At 38.5% G+C, this 15,158-nt stretch overlaps 2 protein-coding genes across 7 annotated transcripts in view; one reads left to right on the top strand and one right to left on the bottom strand.

The window, feature by feature from the left end:
• Ndufaf2 (NADH:ubiquinone oxidoreductase complex assembly factor 2) overlaps window positions 1-2,712 on the top strand; it is a 181,408-nt gene extending 178,696 nt beyond the window's left edge. Inside the window, exon 4 of the mRNA XM_074077434.1 lies at window positions 2,382-2,712. Coding sequence (XP_073933535.1) covers window positions 2,382-2,627 — 246 coding nt within the window. The 3' untranslated portion in view covers window positions 2,628-2,712. The remainder of the gene's footprint in view (window positions 1-2,381) is intronic.
• A 3,617-nt stretch (window positions 2,713-6,329) lies between these two features.
• Window positions 6,330-10,479, bottom strand: Smim15 (small integral membrane protein 15). 6 transcript variants are annotated; one of them, XM_074077435.1, is made up of 4 exons: window positions 10,306-10,478; window positions 9,271-9,510; window positions 8,805-8,899; window positions 6,330-8,516 (listed from the first exon to the last, which is right to left on the bottom strand). In XM_074077435.1, the coding sequence occupies exons 3-4, from the start codon at window positions 8,877-8,879 to the stop codon at window positions 8,271-8,273; spliced, it is 321 nt and encodes a 106-aa protein (XP_073933536.1). In that variant the 5' UTR covers window positions 8,880-8,899; window positions 9,271-9,510; window positions 10,306-10,478; the 3' UTR covers window positions 6,330-8,270. The 6 variants fall into 6 exon arrangements, with proteins under 6 accessions (XP_073933536.1, XP_020016104.1, XP_073933538.1 ...); XM_020160515.2 differs by having other exon boundaries at window positions 8,805-9,510; XM_074077437.1 differs by lacking the exon at window positions 8,805-8,899 and having other exon boundaries at window positions 9,271-9,320.
• Window positions 10,480-15,158: the final 4,679 nt, after the last annotated feature.

Raw genomic sequence — 15,158 nt, 5'->3', positions numbered from 1 at the left:
CAGAGGTCCTCAAGTCTGTGCACCAGTGGCATGGCAAATGTCTAAGCCATGGAGTATCCCCTGATGCCTCAGTGAGCCAGTGAAGCAAACAGCCCATTAAGTTCTTTTTTTTTTTCCTTTTATTATTCATATGTGCATACAAGGCTTGGGTCATTTCTCCCCCCTGCCCCCACCCCCTCCCTTTACCCCCCACCCCCTCAATACCCAGCAGAAACTATTTTGCCCTTATTTCTAATTTTGTTGTAGAGAGAGTATAAGCCATAATAGGAAGGAACAAGGGTTTTGTTGGTTGAGATAAGGATAGCTATACAGGGAGTTTACTCACATTAATTTCCTGTGTGTGTTACCTTCTAGGTTAATTCTTTTTGATCTCACCTTTTCTCTAGTTCCTGGTCCCCTTCTCCTATTGGCCTCAGTTGCTTTTAAGGTATCTGCTTTAGTTTCTCTGCGTTAAGGGCAACAAATGCTAACTAATTTTTTAGGTGTCTTACCTATCCTCACCCCTCCCTTGTGTGCTAAAGCTTTTATCATGTGCTCAAAGTCCAATCCCATTGTTGTGTTTGCCCTTGATCTAATGTCCACATATGAGGGAGAACATACGATTTTTGGTCTTTTGGGCCAGGCTAACCTCACTCAGAATGATGTTCTCCAATTCCATCCATTTACCAGCGAATAACATTTCGTTCTTCTTCATGGCTGCATAGAATTCCATTGTGTATAGATACCACATTTTCTTAATCCATTCGTCAGTGGTGGGGCATCTTGGCTGTTTCCATAACTTCAGCCCATTGAATTCTATCCTAGGGGCAGAGGGACACAGAAACTGAGCAACCCATCAGTCTCAGTCTTGGTGCTCTCAGATCTGGCCCTAGTCTTGCTCCTTGCTACAGATGATCAGGCCACTAACCACTGTGCCCTTCACAGCCTGCTCTCCATTACTTGAATTTCTCAGGGGTTCAGGGCCAAATCCCCCTTCTACACTACTCTCTTGTGGTTGTCTCACCTACTCAATACAGTAGGATTTCCCCCCAGGAGCCCTAGATTTTAATTGTTACACCTTTTTCTAATCCCCAGAGTAGTTTAGTCCCTAACTATAGGCTCCTTATGAAGATGCCTTTTGGTTATTTCTCTGAAAGATGACAGATAAAGCAATGGACTTCTTGTCTAAAGCTAGGTTGTCATGCAGAAGTCACTTTCAGACCAAATCCCCATACAGGATTTAAAGCTTGTAAGAACTGTGTTTCTGTGGCTTGAACTGCACTCTCCAGGCTTACACATGCTTATGGAGTTGGGTTCTGTCCCCCACGGAAGCCAGGGTTGGAATTCTGAACTGCTTTGTAACTTTCTCTGAGTTGCCTTTCTGCTTCTCTGTGCTTTTTAGCTTGTCCATCCACCTTTCTTGATTCCTGGTGCTTTTCTGTCCTTAGAATATAATTTCTTTGTTGCCATGACTCTTCCCACTCTGAGTTCAATGACTATTCACCATCTTACTCCAGAACCTGAAGGAATTTAATTGCCTTTTTTTAAAGATGACTTATATAATTTTATTTATCTTTTTAAGTGGTATTGGGGTTTGAACTCAGGACCTCACACTTGCTAGGCAGGCACTCTACCACTTGAGCCACTCCACAGCCATTAATTGCCTTTTTTTTTTAGTGGCATGCTAAAAAAAAATGCACTTAAAAGTGGCAGTCTTGTATTCAATTAAATACAGTAATAAAATAGATTCATTGTCATCTTTAGTACAGTTCCTAGACAGAAGAGCAAATCTGAAAAACAACCTCACTGAATAAATTATTTGCACTACTTTGAGAAAGCATTTCCAGTAGCAAAATGCCTCTCTGGAACTAGTTTCTATGGCATGCTGAACTCTTGATTTCATTCTTCTCCTCCTCCATCAGACATTCTAGATAAAGGGAAATCTGTAAGGCTTGGATCTGGCACATGGGAGAGTGGCATTAGCATTTGCGCCTTAATTCCCATAGTGGAACAGAGTGGCAGGCAGGAGAACCTTTCTGAGACTATCCCAGGGTCTTCCTCTGCATTGGAAAAGTGATCACTGATGATGAGCTTTAAGGCAAAATATGTTGTTAAGCCTAGAAAATCTTTCATAGAGTGATCTAATGCTCTTGTGTAATATTTCTTCTCAAATAGTTTCTTTCACTTTGGAGTAGTAAATATTTCTATTCTGTCGTTCTAGTGTAACAAAATGAGGAACATTTTTACACTAATATATAATCAAATATTTTCTAACTTATACTGTACATTACCTACATTTAAATGTAAAGCAAGTTATCATGTACATATTTTTACTTTTACTTTCATAAAACCTTTTTTAGACTAAAAATTTAATAATTTGTTCTATTTATTTATTTGTGCAGGAAATACTGAAGAATGAAAAATATAGAGAAGAAATGAAAATAAAAAGCAAAGATTTTGATGAAAAACTCCTCAGTGAAGAGACCAAGGGAGAACTTTTGCTTCCACCTATTCAAACTGAGATCAAAGGGCATGCCTCTGCTCCCTTCTTTGGAAAGGAAGAACCCTCAGTGGCTCCTACTAGCACTGGTAAAACCTTTCAGCCAGGATCCTGGATGCCACAAGATGGCAAGAGACATAATCAGTGAATGAACTATGTTAAAAATCATTTCATTTACATGGATATCACTATTTTAAGAAATAAAAATAATTTCTTTGTATTTTCTGAATGTACACTAGCCATGTATTTCATTAAGCTTAAGAGTTCATCTTCAGTATGTCTAATGTGAGATTATGAGCTGTAGAAGTGTAAATGCTTTTAAACTTAAATCCTAGACTTGATTTAGTCCTCATTCTGTTTATGAATTTGCTCAAATTGTTTTCCTTCCTTACATTACTAACTTGAGGTATGTCATGCAGCTATCAATGCTTAGTACATGCAGGATCCTTAGGCTCACTTAGGAATCACACACACACACACACACACACTTTGTAGAATAAGGGTAAATAGTGAGCTCTCAAATGATGAAATATAAAAGAAGAGGTTCTTATTTCTGGAGAAGTACCCTATAAGATTCCAAAAGACTAACAACAAACATGAACTTGGATAAAACATAAAGAAAATTTAGATAAGAAAAAAAACCATAAAGATCATGATAAGGTGGCACAAAAGTAGCTTATGGTAGAACAGTGGCTGGAGTTTTAAGAGAAAAATTAGGACTAGTAAGAGATAATCCATCTTGTAAATGTGAGAGGAAAGTAAAGACAGAAATGGAATAACTGGAATTCCATGAGAACGAGAATTACTTTGGAAAAGAAAACAGGGATGAGTTCTCAAAAGCAGTATTTGAGAGTCAGTGGCCTTCATATGGAAAAAAATGTAGATCGATCACACAAATTATATACAAAAGTACATTTAAAAGGTCATATATATCTCCTGGAGTGAACGTTTTGAGTTTTGTTATTATTTTAATATAGTTTTTCTCAGTGTTCAGCATATAACAGGTGCTCAATAAGCACATTTTTATGCTCTGAAAAATATAAGGAAATCCTTGGCTAAGCATGAATTCTTAAAATCACATACTGATTTTAATTTTTTACTTAATAGCAGGCAAAAACTATAATTGCCAAAGAAATACTATAGAAAAATGTAACTTTTATGAAGCATTTATATAAGTGATCAAATGACAAAATGAGCATAACATATTGACAAAAAAGCCCGTAGATGATAATTCAGTATTTCAGCAGCCCTGCTAATACCAAGTTAAACACTGTAGGGCTGGGGATGTGGTGCATATGATGGAGTGTCTGCGTGATCTGAGTTCAAACTCCAGTACTGCCAAAAAAAAAAGTTGTCACATTACAAAGTGACTCTACATTTTATCAGAGACATAAAAGGAACTAGCCAGTAGGTAATATAAAAGGAGGTATAGTTTGTAGTATTGGGTTATGAATTGAGATTAAGATGCTCTTAAATACTGGATTATAGGGAAAATTGTAAATGTTTTAGCACACTAGAATGTTTCTGCCAAATTCCTATTGGCTTATTATTGCATTCTATCTCTATCTTTTGCAATGTTTGCCATGTAGTTTGTTTTTAAGTAATCTTAGCATACAGCAGAATTTACATTAATTTTTAGTTTTCATTTCAAAATACCTGTTTTTTACATAAGCAGAATAAGAAAATCTTAGCTTAGAATCTTTGTGGGAAAGTGCCTTATATTACAGTAGGATGGTCGTACTAGCCACTGTTAATAGTAGAGCATGCACCGTCAAGACAATTTTGAGGGTGTGGATGAAGTTTATAATCCATACATGCTCCTTTCCTCCACAATGGCATGGAGTAGGGCAACTGGTTGCCTGAACAGACTAAATGACCTACATAAAAAATCATCTATAATCTTGGCCTAATCAAGATTTACCCTATTTATTATTTATTTCTGTATTATGTATATAAACATTTGGTGGGAATGGGGTTTATCAGGGCTTCACACTTACAAAGCAGGTATTCTACCACTTGAGCCACACCACCAGTCCTTAAGATCTGCCTCTCTAAACAATTTTGGGAAAAAAAACCCTAGCCTTAAGAGCAGATACATGAGAAGCAGAATTAAAATATTAGCTTATCCACCATATTTCATTTTTAAAATAGCTATTATTTTGGCCACTTCCAAGTTTTTTATTATGAAAATGTATCTTTCCAAGACAGACTTCAAACCTATTTTTAAAAAAATTTTACACTCAAAGTAAAATGTTCTTCTTAATGTAATCAAAGGGTATCATACATACCTTATGTATACACTTAGAGCTAAATCCTTCCTGGCTTCCTGCATCTCTACTTACATCCATATAGCCTACTTTTGGTTTTCACAATAATGAGCTTAATATGCTGCTTCTAAAATGCAAAAAAAAAATGTTTCTGGTTCAAGAGTTTAACCACATAACTTAGCTGTGCCTTAGATATCTGAAGTTAAAAAACAACAAAAATGAAGGAAATAATCCTTTTCCATTCTTACTTTTACTAACAGATTTTCTGTCATTTAGTTCTTAATTAACCATCAATCAATATCACCGCATTGATGTTTTTTAATGAACCACGCTATTTAAAATATAATCTGGATTTATTTAGAGTAGGTTTTTTAAGCTGTTTGTATTCCTGGGGGAAGAAGGGGCAGGGGTGGAACATGAAGGAAGAGTCTGTAGCAAAATTAAATTAAGACTTCAAGAGATCATGCAGAAAAGAAAAGTCCAAGTTCTACTTGTTTCCAAAACTTTTGGAATCTGATAATGGAATCTCTTTTAATGTTTGAGGAATGCAGAATTTGTCTTTTATATTTATTCTAGATGTCAGAATGATACTATAACCAGAAACAAACATAAAAGAAACCATTCCTAAGTAGAATCAAAAGCTTACTTACTACAAAGAAATGTAAGTAAAAAATGCCCTTACACATCTGATAGCAGTAGTAGTACCATGAACACTATTGGCTTAAGAGAGAAGTATTCTGGGTAATAAGTAAATGGGATTCTTTCAATAGTCTACTTGTTAAGATGGACTTTTCTGAAGAATCTTCAGCCTCACAGCATTCTCTACTTTGTACCCCTGAAACACACACACACACACACACACACTTTGCTGATCTCATGTCCCTAGAAGTACTCTATAAATGTTGGCAACAGAACCAATGAAACCACAGCTTTATGAGATAACTCAGACTTATATCCTGTTTCAGTACTTTTACTCCAATTCTAAAATGTAGCCATATACAAAACATATATATATATACATATATATGCATAAATTCTTTCCATGAATAACTTGACTACAGACACACAAACAAAGTTTAGATATATCTTAGCCTAGCTTCTTTTAAAATAGGTTCTGCAAGCCAGGTATGGTGATGCATGTCTAAAATCACACCATTTTGAGGCACAGGAAGGAAGATTTTGTGTTTGAGACCAGACTAGCCTATAGGAGGTCCTACTTCAAAAAAGGCCAGGTGAAGTGGCTCAAATCTGTAATACTAGCTACTTGGGAAGTAGAGATTGGGAGGATCAAGATTGGAGGCCAGCCAGGCAAAAAATATGAGACTCCATCTCAACTAATGGCTGAGTGCAGTGGCGTGCACCTGTCATTCAACTATAGTAGGAAGTACAAATAAGAGGATCATGGTCCAGGCCAGCCTGGGAATAAAGCAAGATCCTATTCAAAAATAACCAATGCAAAAATGGTCAGCAGAGTAGCTCTAGTGGTAGAGCACCTGCCTCTCAAGTAAGTCCTGAGTTCAAACCCAGCACAGCCAAAAGAGAAGGAAAAAAAAAAGAGGCCTATGCAGACTCATCAGGGCCAGTAATTCTATATAAATTTTAATTTCAGTGATAATATAAAAAGTACATCATAGATCACCTGAATAACCAACTTAAAACTAAACACTGAATTACTTCCTATTTCAGTTCCTAGAGTTGCAATAGGTTGATTACACTGGCACAAAGCAAGAACTGCTAGCCTAAAAATAACAGCATTCAGTGCTGTTCCAACTAGTCCATAAACATTCTCAGGAGTCCTTAGGTTCTCAAATTTGAGAAACTCTCCTAAATTTACAAGTATGTTTAGCTATAACTAAAATTCATAAGCCTTTGAAAATTCTTACATTACAAACCTAACTTAAATAATCACTCTCCTCCCCCCCAAAAAGCCAAAACTCTTTATAAAAAAGTATCAAATTTATTTCAGTATCTAGTTTCATTTTTAAATTAGAGCTTCTATACAATTACTGTAACTTAGAATTCATTGTCTGAGGTGCAGAAAACATTAATAAGCTATTAAAATACTGCAGTGAATAAAATTACTGGACCATGCATTAAGAAAAGTCATGTTTAACAGTCAAAAGTTCCAGTTTTACTAAACTGATTCTTTAGCTCTGTATTTCTAATTATAGCACAGTCATTTCATCTAGTTTGTGCAATCACTACTACACCCATCATTTTTTTTTTTTTTCAAAATTTAAGACTTTCTTTACCACTTAAGAAGTATGACTTAACTCCTTAGGAATTCTTCAAAAGAAATCTGAATTTTTAATTTTCACCTGAAACCTGTTTCATCAAAAATATGGTATCACTACCACAAGATAAAAACAAAGAACAGAATTAAAACAAAAGTATTATCTATATAATCAGCAAATTTTTTGATGACTATTTCAGAGTTCTAGTTAGCTCGAGAAAAAAATTGATTCCAGGGTATTACAGCATTTGGCATTTTTACTGCAAGCTTTAAATCATACTATTACTTTTCTCAACAACCCATCTAAGAAAATGGCAGTGTTCAGAAGTACGAAAATTGTTATATCCAGTAGGTGGCATTTTACATATTCAAGAGATTCAAGATATTCAAGAGAAATCTTTATAAAAATTAAGTTGGAAAATGCAGAGTGTCTTCATAATTACCAGTTGACTCAAAGACTAATGTAGGAAAAATGCAGAAAACAGATGTACTCATTGATTAGTATCATTTTGCTTGGAGAAAAACAGAAATTATTCCATTCCAATAAGCAGTAATGATAAAAGATGTGATTAATATACTGTATCTCTTAAGCAAAAGCAAACTTTTCACCTCAGAGAGAGCAATTCTGAATTATACATTCTTAATATCCTTTGTCCAGAAGAGGACAAAGGATTCTGTTCCATTTTAAATCACTATTCGAGTAGAGTTTATAATCAAAAGTACTTTTTCTCCAAAGGATGTTTCATTTCAATATATAAGATGCAGTTATAAAGAATACGTGCTACAGGTTGAGTATCCCTTATCTGAAATGCTTGGGACCAGAAGCATTTCAAATTTTTTTCAGATTTTGGAATGTTTGCATATACATAATGATACAGCTTGAGAATGGCAGCCAAGTCCAAACACAAAATTCATACAGTATTATCAGTGCACCTGTGTTTCGACTGCAACTCATGATGAGGTCATGTGTGGAATTTTCCACTTGTGACATCATGTTTGTACACAAAAATTTCTGATTTTGGAGCATTTTGGGTTTTGAATTTTCAAATTGGGGATGTTTCACCTATATGATGATAATTTAAAATAACTGCCAACAGATACCAACAAACTTTTATACTCAAGCCTAAAGGTTATTACAGTATTGAGGTCAGAACTGAAATGATTCTTCCACATTGTCAGATTTAATTTACTAAGTAATCCTATTGTGAAATCCAAAGACCTTAGTGAGTCCTTCCAAAGCTGTTTGATTTTCCAAATGATTCTTCTCTGGTTGCAGATCCTGTTCATTCTTTCAATCCTTTTTTAGTCGTTTAGCTTTTGCAATATTTTCTTGACGTTTTTGTTTCTTCTTTTGTTCCTTCTCCCTGGCTTCAATCATCTTGGCCAATTTCCAGGACAGTACGGCACTTGCTAGGAACAGTGGAGTGAGGGCCAAAATAACTGTTGTAAGGAAGCCATATGGGTCCTTTGCAGCCCATTCCACAACATACTCAGCCCAAGCCTTTATGTCAAACATCTTTGTAGCAGCCTTAGGAAACTGGGGAGGCAAAGGGACAACAGGACAAAGACTACATGGTTAATCGAATTCTGAAAATTTTATTACATAGTTAGCTCTGAATTCTATTATCACTTGTTAGTTTTTAAGCATTAATTAGTAGTAATCAGTGCTAATAGCTCCAGTTAGGAAAAAATAATTTAGCTAGGACAACCAGAATAGTGACACTTAAAAGATGAAAATTTATAGAAAAGTAAAAACCACTAGGACTGTGTCATAAGGACTATGTGTTTTCACATGCTTTCTATATTCAAGACAAATTTTACTTACCAAACTTTTACAAAGATCTTGAATCTGATACATTAATTTCAGGAAACAGCTGAATCCTGTGTCACTTGTTGACATACCCTTAGTACTACCAAGTACTAATTAACAAAAGTACAAATCAAATTTCATGTTTGAAAAGGACAAGCCACAGATTACGAGAAATGCTCTCAGAAAAAGGAGGGTGATGGATGGCTATTTCCAGGAATGGAAAAAAAAGAGTGTAAGAAAGCCATGCTATCCACATTCACAAGCCAAGAGGCATAAGCAAAAGTAATGTGCCATTTTTTGCCCTTTCAGCTTTGAGGATCCCTGCTGCAATAAATATAGTTTGATCAATGAGAAAAGCAGCCATGACAAGTGCCATGCATTTTGTTCCTTTTGAGTTGATAAGGGAAAGTTATCTGGCAAACAAGAATGTTGTGGACTTAAGCAGCATTTTCTATTTTGCCCCAGAAGAGGGCTTTCTTACCTTTCCTGTTTGTGTCGAACCCTACTCAGACGTTAATGGAATTAGAATACCTGGACAGGGAATGGGTGCAAACAGTGACTTAAAATTTCAGGTGGGATGTAAAAAATCCTCTACCTTATGCTTGAGTAGTGATCTCTAATTTTGTCCTGGGATTATCAGTGAGCCAATCACAATTTCAGATGACCCTTGGTTGGTGTCCTCTTCTTTAGTTCTATCATACACTTCTGAGAGGTTTAAATTCTATATAGTGGTTGAATTAAAAAGAAAAAACACTTAAGTCACAACTTTCAGAATTGTAACAAAATGTTAAATGGAAAAATTCTAAATTCTCCATATGGAACATATAAATGATATATAAAATTGCCTGTCAACTCTAAGTTTTTAAGACCTATTTCTTCCCATTTGAGTTTACCACAACTGCAAATGCCCTGCAATAAAATCCTAATCACAGCAGGGTATAGTGGCATGTGCCTACAATCCCAGCTACTCGGGAGGCAGAGATCGGGATGATCATGGTTCAAGGCCAGTCTGGCCAAAAAAGTCAGAAGACTCCCATCTCAACAAACAAAACAGTAATGGTGGTACACACCTGTACTCCCAGCTACTGTGAGGCCTACGTAGGAGGATCCGGGTCCAAGACCAGCAAAAAACACTCAAGACCCTACCTAAAAAATGACTAAAGCAAAAAAGGACTGGGGCATGGCTCAAGTGATAGAGTACCTGCCTAGGAAGCAGAATGCCCTGAGTTCAACCACAGCAGCAAAATAAAGTAAATCCTCATCAATGGAAATTATGTGTTTTACTAAATGCTACTTGACTTATAAAAACAAGCTGGCTCACCGGTTATGCATATCATATCCATAGAACTTGAACGTTTTATATTTTTTTTAAAGTTGCCATTCATTTACTCATTCAACTAGGTATAAATTACAAAAGCAAATACCTAGCCTGACTCCTTAAAGGCTGTGTTGTCTATTGTACATTCGTGTCCTTTCTACGGAAACAAGACGACAACCAAAACAAATGATACATTACCCGACATTCGCATCACCTCAAGCAAGCTACCACTGGGTTCCTAGGGTTTCTTCCTATCTTCAACTGAAGACAAATGAAAGTGCCTTAGATCTTATCCACCCCAGCCCCAGTTCTCAACGTCCCCAGTCACACTGTAAACAGGGTCTCTGGAGATCGAGTCTTCTCCAGCCCAAGAATGAACTAATGGAAGGGCCAGAGAGATAAGCAAAAGAACTTTGCAAAAAGGAGTAGAGCGGGAGCGAAGGACCTGCTTTATGGCAAAGGAAGGAGAGACGGTTGGTCCCCAGCCCGCCCATGCGGCGGGCCCCTCGCTCCTCGCCAGGACTCCAGCCTCACTCACTTTCAAAAACAGATACGCTCTTTTCCGTCAAAAACGCCAGCGGGGCTCCTTGGGCTGGGCCGAGGGCCAGGCCTCCAGCCTCACCCTGGTTTCCCCATTTGCTCAGGGCCAACTCCTCCGGCTCCCTCTTCCTGCACGCCCGCCCGGGGCAGCCACACTCGCTCCCGCCCCGGCCTCGGCGAGCGCGGGCCGGCAGGGCTCGCAGAGCCGAGGCCCGGAAGCACGGCGCCACCCGCCACACCCGTCCGCCCGCACGCTCGCTTCGGATGAGCGCAGGCAACCCGGGGCCGCAGCCATCACCAGCCTCTCCTATGCCCCAGGGGTCCGACTCCCACTCCCAACTCACCGCCGGACCGGAAGCAGGCAGGAGGAAGCTGCGGCCGTCACGCCCCGCCCACCGTCCGGCCGGGCCGGGCTCCGACAGGGTGTGAGGAAGTCGAGAGGCCAGCTTCCGGCTGCGCCATTGATGTAGGTCCGGGGCCCGGCTGCGAGCACGCTGGGGGCGGGGGCGAGGGCGAGGGCGAGGGCGGGGGCGACGCGGAAAGTTCCGGGGAGCAGCAGGTGAGGCCGCGGGGGCTGGGCATTGTGGCCGTGCTCCTGCGGTCGGAGTCCCAGGCTGGGGACAAAGTGGGAGGGCGTGGGGCGGCCTCGGGAGAGGCCCTGAGACTGCTGGGCTTCGCTCCCGTCCTCTGCTGGAGCCGCACACCTTGTGGGGTCCCGCTAGGTGACGACTTTGGCCGCGGGGATCTCAGGCCAGGGAACCTCAGCTAGAAAGGAGGCGGTCCTCATGAACTGCCCCAAGTGAAGGCAAGGCCACATGGCCACCTGGAAGGACCATGGCGACCTCACCCTTGCCCTTCTTGCGGCTGGGCCGGATCTGCCGAACCTAGTTGACCGGGGGGACCTGTTGTCATGCTGTGGGAAAAGGGCTTTTTGTGGTGGTTTGTGTTTCACTTAAGAGCCTAACTCATTTCACGAAAGAGTGAACGACACTTGCCCAAAGTAGACTTGATAAAGAAATAGGGCGTAGGGTTCCCACCGAGGACCTTGTTCTTTCAGTCCACACGTAGAGGGCTGCAGAAATCAACAAGCTGAAAGAACGAGTTCATAGTGTCTTCTAATCGACAGGAACTGAAAAATTAGCTCCGGTTTGGTTGGTGCACACATTTTGTGATTGCCTGTACTCAGTTGCTTGCACTGTTTGACTACTTCTGGCAAATGTCGCAAGACCTCTGCACTCTTGTGCGCCAAATAAAGCAAGTTTTTATTCTTGAGAGTATAGAATGTTCTCTGTGAGGAGCAAGCTCAGGCATGTACAACTAGTTTAGGTATAACAACAGTAACTATTATATTTACCAAGGAACAGACTTTTGGCAGGTAATCTAACGATCTAAAATATTGCTTGCTGGGCGTATGTTAAAATGTTTGTATGTTGTAGTACCAGAATTTGTTTTCTTACTCATTCTTTTTTGAAAACCTGGATGATGATTTAGACCTAGCCTATACCTGAAGTAGCCAGAACAAGCAGACTCATAACTGGATTGTGTTACTGAAAATTTTACTTGCTAGAGTTAGCTCTGATTTCTTAAGACTTGCCCAAATAGTGAATCCAGGATTAGGGTCAGAGTTTATTCTTTTAATGTCTTTCACACTCCAGAGGCCAATGTGTGGGTGTTTTATTTTAATCTTGGATAGACAGTTTTCCCAGGAAACTGCACTGCTACATCTCTGGTTAAAGGTACAGGAATGTGGGGCACAAAGAAAAGGTGCATAAGGAGGAAGCTTTGGTAGTGCTTTGGCTGTAATCCAGACCATGACTTTACAACTAATTGCTGGTCTGAGTTCTAGTTTACAAGAAAGGCAGCAAGCCCAAGAGCAGCATAGGGGTTGTCACAGTGAAGCTCCTTACTGCAATCTGCATTGCCTTAACAACAGGTAAGATTGGTCCCCACACTGGACTACTTGAGATAGTGAGGCGTCTTAGCTTTTGAGTCTCAGTACTGATCTCTATACTCTTACTTTGATAATGCACTCTGAGCCTGTTCCCTCTTGTATATGTAGAAAGCATCCTAGGTGATTGCTAATGACCTTTCAGCTTTACAGTCCATAAATTGGACTGTACAACAGCAATATGGTAAAGTGTTTGGTAGAAACACCATTGCCAATCTTCTGTTTTACTCTGAAAAGATCAGTAACCTGGTTTTTATTCTCTCTCCGAGGTCTTTCAGAATACCATTTTTAAATAACAAGGAAATAAGTTCTCCTTTATCTTTAAGAAATACTATTCGTGTAATTTAAGCAAAGTAGTAAACCTTACACTATTATCCTACCCTACACTATCTGCCTTTGAGTAGTTTCTGTGTAGCATATCATACTGGCAGCCCAATCAGCGCTTGAGTATTCTACTGCAGTTGTGTTTTGTAAGGGAGCCTCCGTGCCTGACAAAGTTGTGTCACTGTTTGCTTTAAAGTTCTTTTCCCTTGAAAAGTACAAAGTTACATTTCACTTTCACCCATTTCCAAATTGTAAACAAGTGAAACTTGAATAAGATTCTATTATAATAATTACTCTTGATTAAAAACTTTGGACACACTGCTCACCTGCACATGTACAAACTTCTCTACATTACCTTCACTTATTTATTTTGATGGAATTGGTTTCTTTCTGAGTTTTCATTAGTTTTTTTTTCCCTTCCATTGAAAATACAAATACATTTCTAAGTAGACATACGTATGTGACATTAAGAAATAATCTGGTTTTAGTTTATTTAAAGTTCATGCTGAAGAATAATAATTTTTAAAGCAGATTACTGTTTTGTATGTAACAGGTACTGAGCTTCTCAGATGTTACCACTAATCCTAAGACCAAATAACCCCTCAGTATTAGGTTCTTATACCCATTTTACAGGTAAGGAACCAGAGACTTAAAGAGTAAAGCAGGATTCTAAACACATCTTGCCAAAATCCTTCCTTGTTTGTAATGTTCAAAGGCTTGGCAAAAGGACTTATTTCATAAAATGAAAGTGTGTTTTCTGAGTCTAATTGTTTTTAACTGCTAATAGCTAAAATTCCTCTTCAAAATTGCCTATTGCCCAGGTGGTGGCAGCACGTCTCAAAGAGCTGGGAAAGGTTTTCCCAACCTTGCCAGTTGATTTGCTTCCTCATCCCACATGTGTAATCTATCACTTCTGTGCTGGGCTCTTTCACTAGTATAGAATTCTACTGATCCAACGGGTTCATCGTGCCCTTAGCCTCGTCTTCTTAATTATCAAACTCTCCCAATTTCCTTTCAGCTTGTTTACCAAATTGTTTCCTAGAAAATTTTATTTGGGCCTGTCCAGTAAAACAAAGGAATTTTTTTCAATTATAATTATTTTTAACTGCTATCATTACTTGGGCAAAGCACCTAGGTTAAGTATTAATATTACTAGGAAATACTTGTTTAAATTAGCATTCTTAAACATACAAATACACCATGAAGGAGGTAATGAAAAGCTTTTAAAAGATAGACTTTTTCCTCAGAATCAGAACATTCAGTAGGGAGCAGTGCAAGGTTATATAATTCAGAAGGAATGCATGTAAATACATAGCAAAATAACCTTTAGTTAAAAATTGCTTGGAACATTCTTCTCATATCTTTGTAGACATTGCTTTCCTAGAGGTTTCAAATCAAGTGCTGCCTTCTCACAAATGGCCTCCTCCTACCAATTGCTTTTTTCCTTCCCACAGCACTTACTTCATCCTGGTATTTTACTTGTTTACTGGTTTATTGTCTGTTTTCCCACTAGAAAGTAAACTATTCTGAGATCAGTTACCCTCAGAAGAAAAGGTCAGATGTTTGGGGAAAGTTTTAAATAACTGTGGTTATATCATTAATGAAAGAAGTCTAGTTACTTAATGATTTCCAGGTATGTAAAATAATTTATAGGAAGGAAAGTAGTGATTCATCATTTTCATTGATAAAAGGAATTAGTACTGGACTGAGAATTATAGTTGTGTAACACCACGCCTGGCCTCAAGATACCTCTTATTTCAGCACTGGATTCTCCTTGCCATCAAACAAGAATTGCAGAAAACTAGTCCATGTATAGTATAAAAAAATTGTAGTGCAAAAGCAGCTGCTAGCACCATCACATTCACCAAGTAGCATCTTCATTTCAGCCTTCTGCTTTCATCTAAGCAAGCTGCCTGAAATAACCATACAAAACATTTTAACTGCATTTTCTATATGTTATTGTCAGGGACATTGTCAGACAGTGCCCTTTATATTAAAAAGTCTCATCTAAGATATTTTAGAATGTGATTCTAGGAAAAATTTTTGGAAGCCACTTTTTTCTTTTTTTTTTTTTGACAGTACTGGGGATTTAATTCAGGGTCTTATGCTTGCACTCTACCATTTGAGCCACACCCCCAATCTTTTTTGCTTTTTAATTTGTTTTTCAACTAGTGTCTTTTGCTTTTGCCTGGGCTGGCCTCAGATCATGATTGTCCTTCCTCTACCTCCCAAGCAGCTG

This window comes from Castor canadensis, chromosome 6, assembly GCF_047511655.1.
Source record: "Castor canadensis chromosome 6, mCasCan1.hap1v2, whole genome shotgun sequence".
NCBI lineage: Eukaryota > Metazoa > Chordata > Mammalia > Rodentia > Castoridae > Castor > Castor canadensis.
This window is presented reverse-complemented; position numbering and strand designations above follow the sequence as displayed.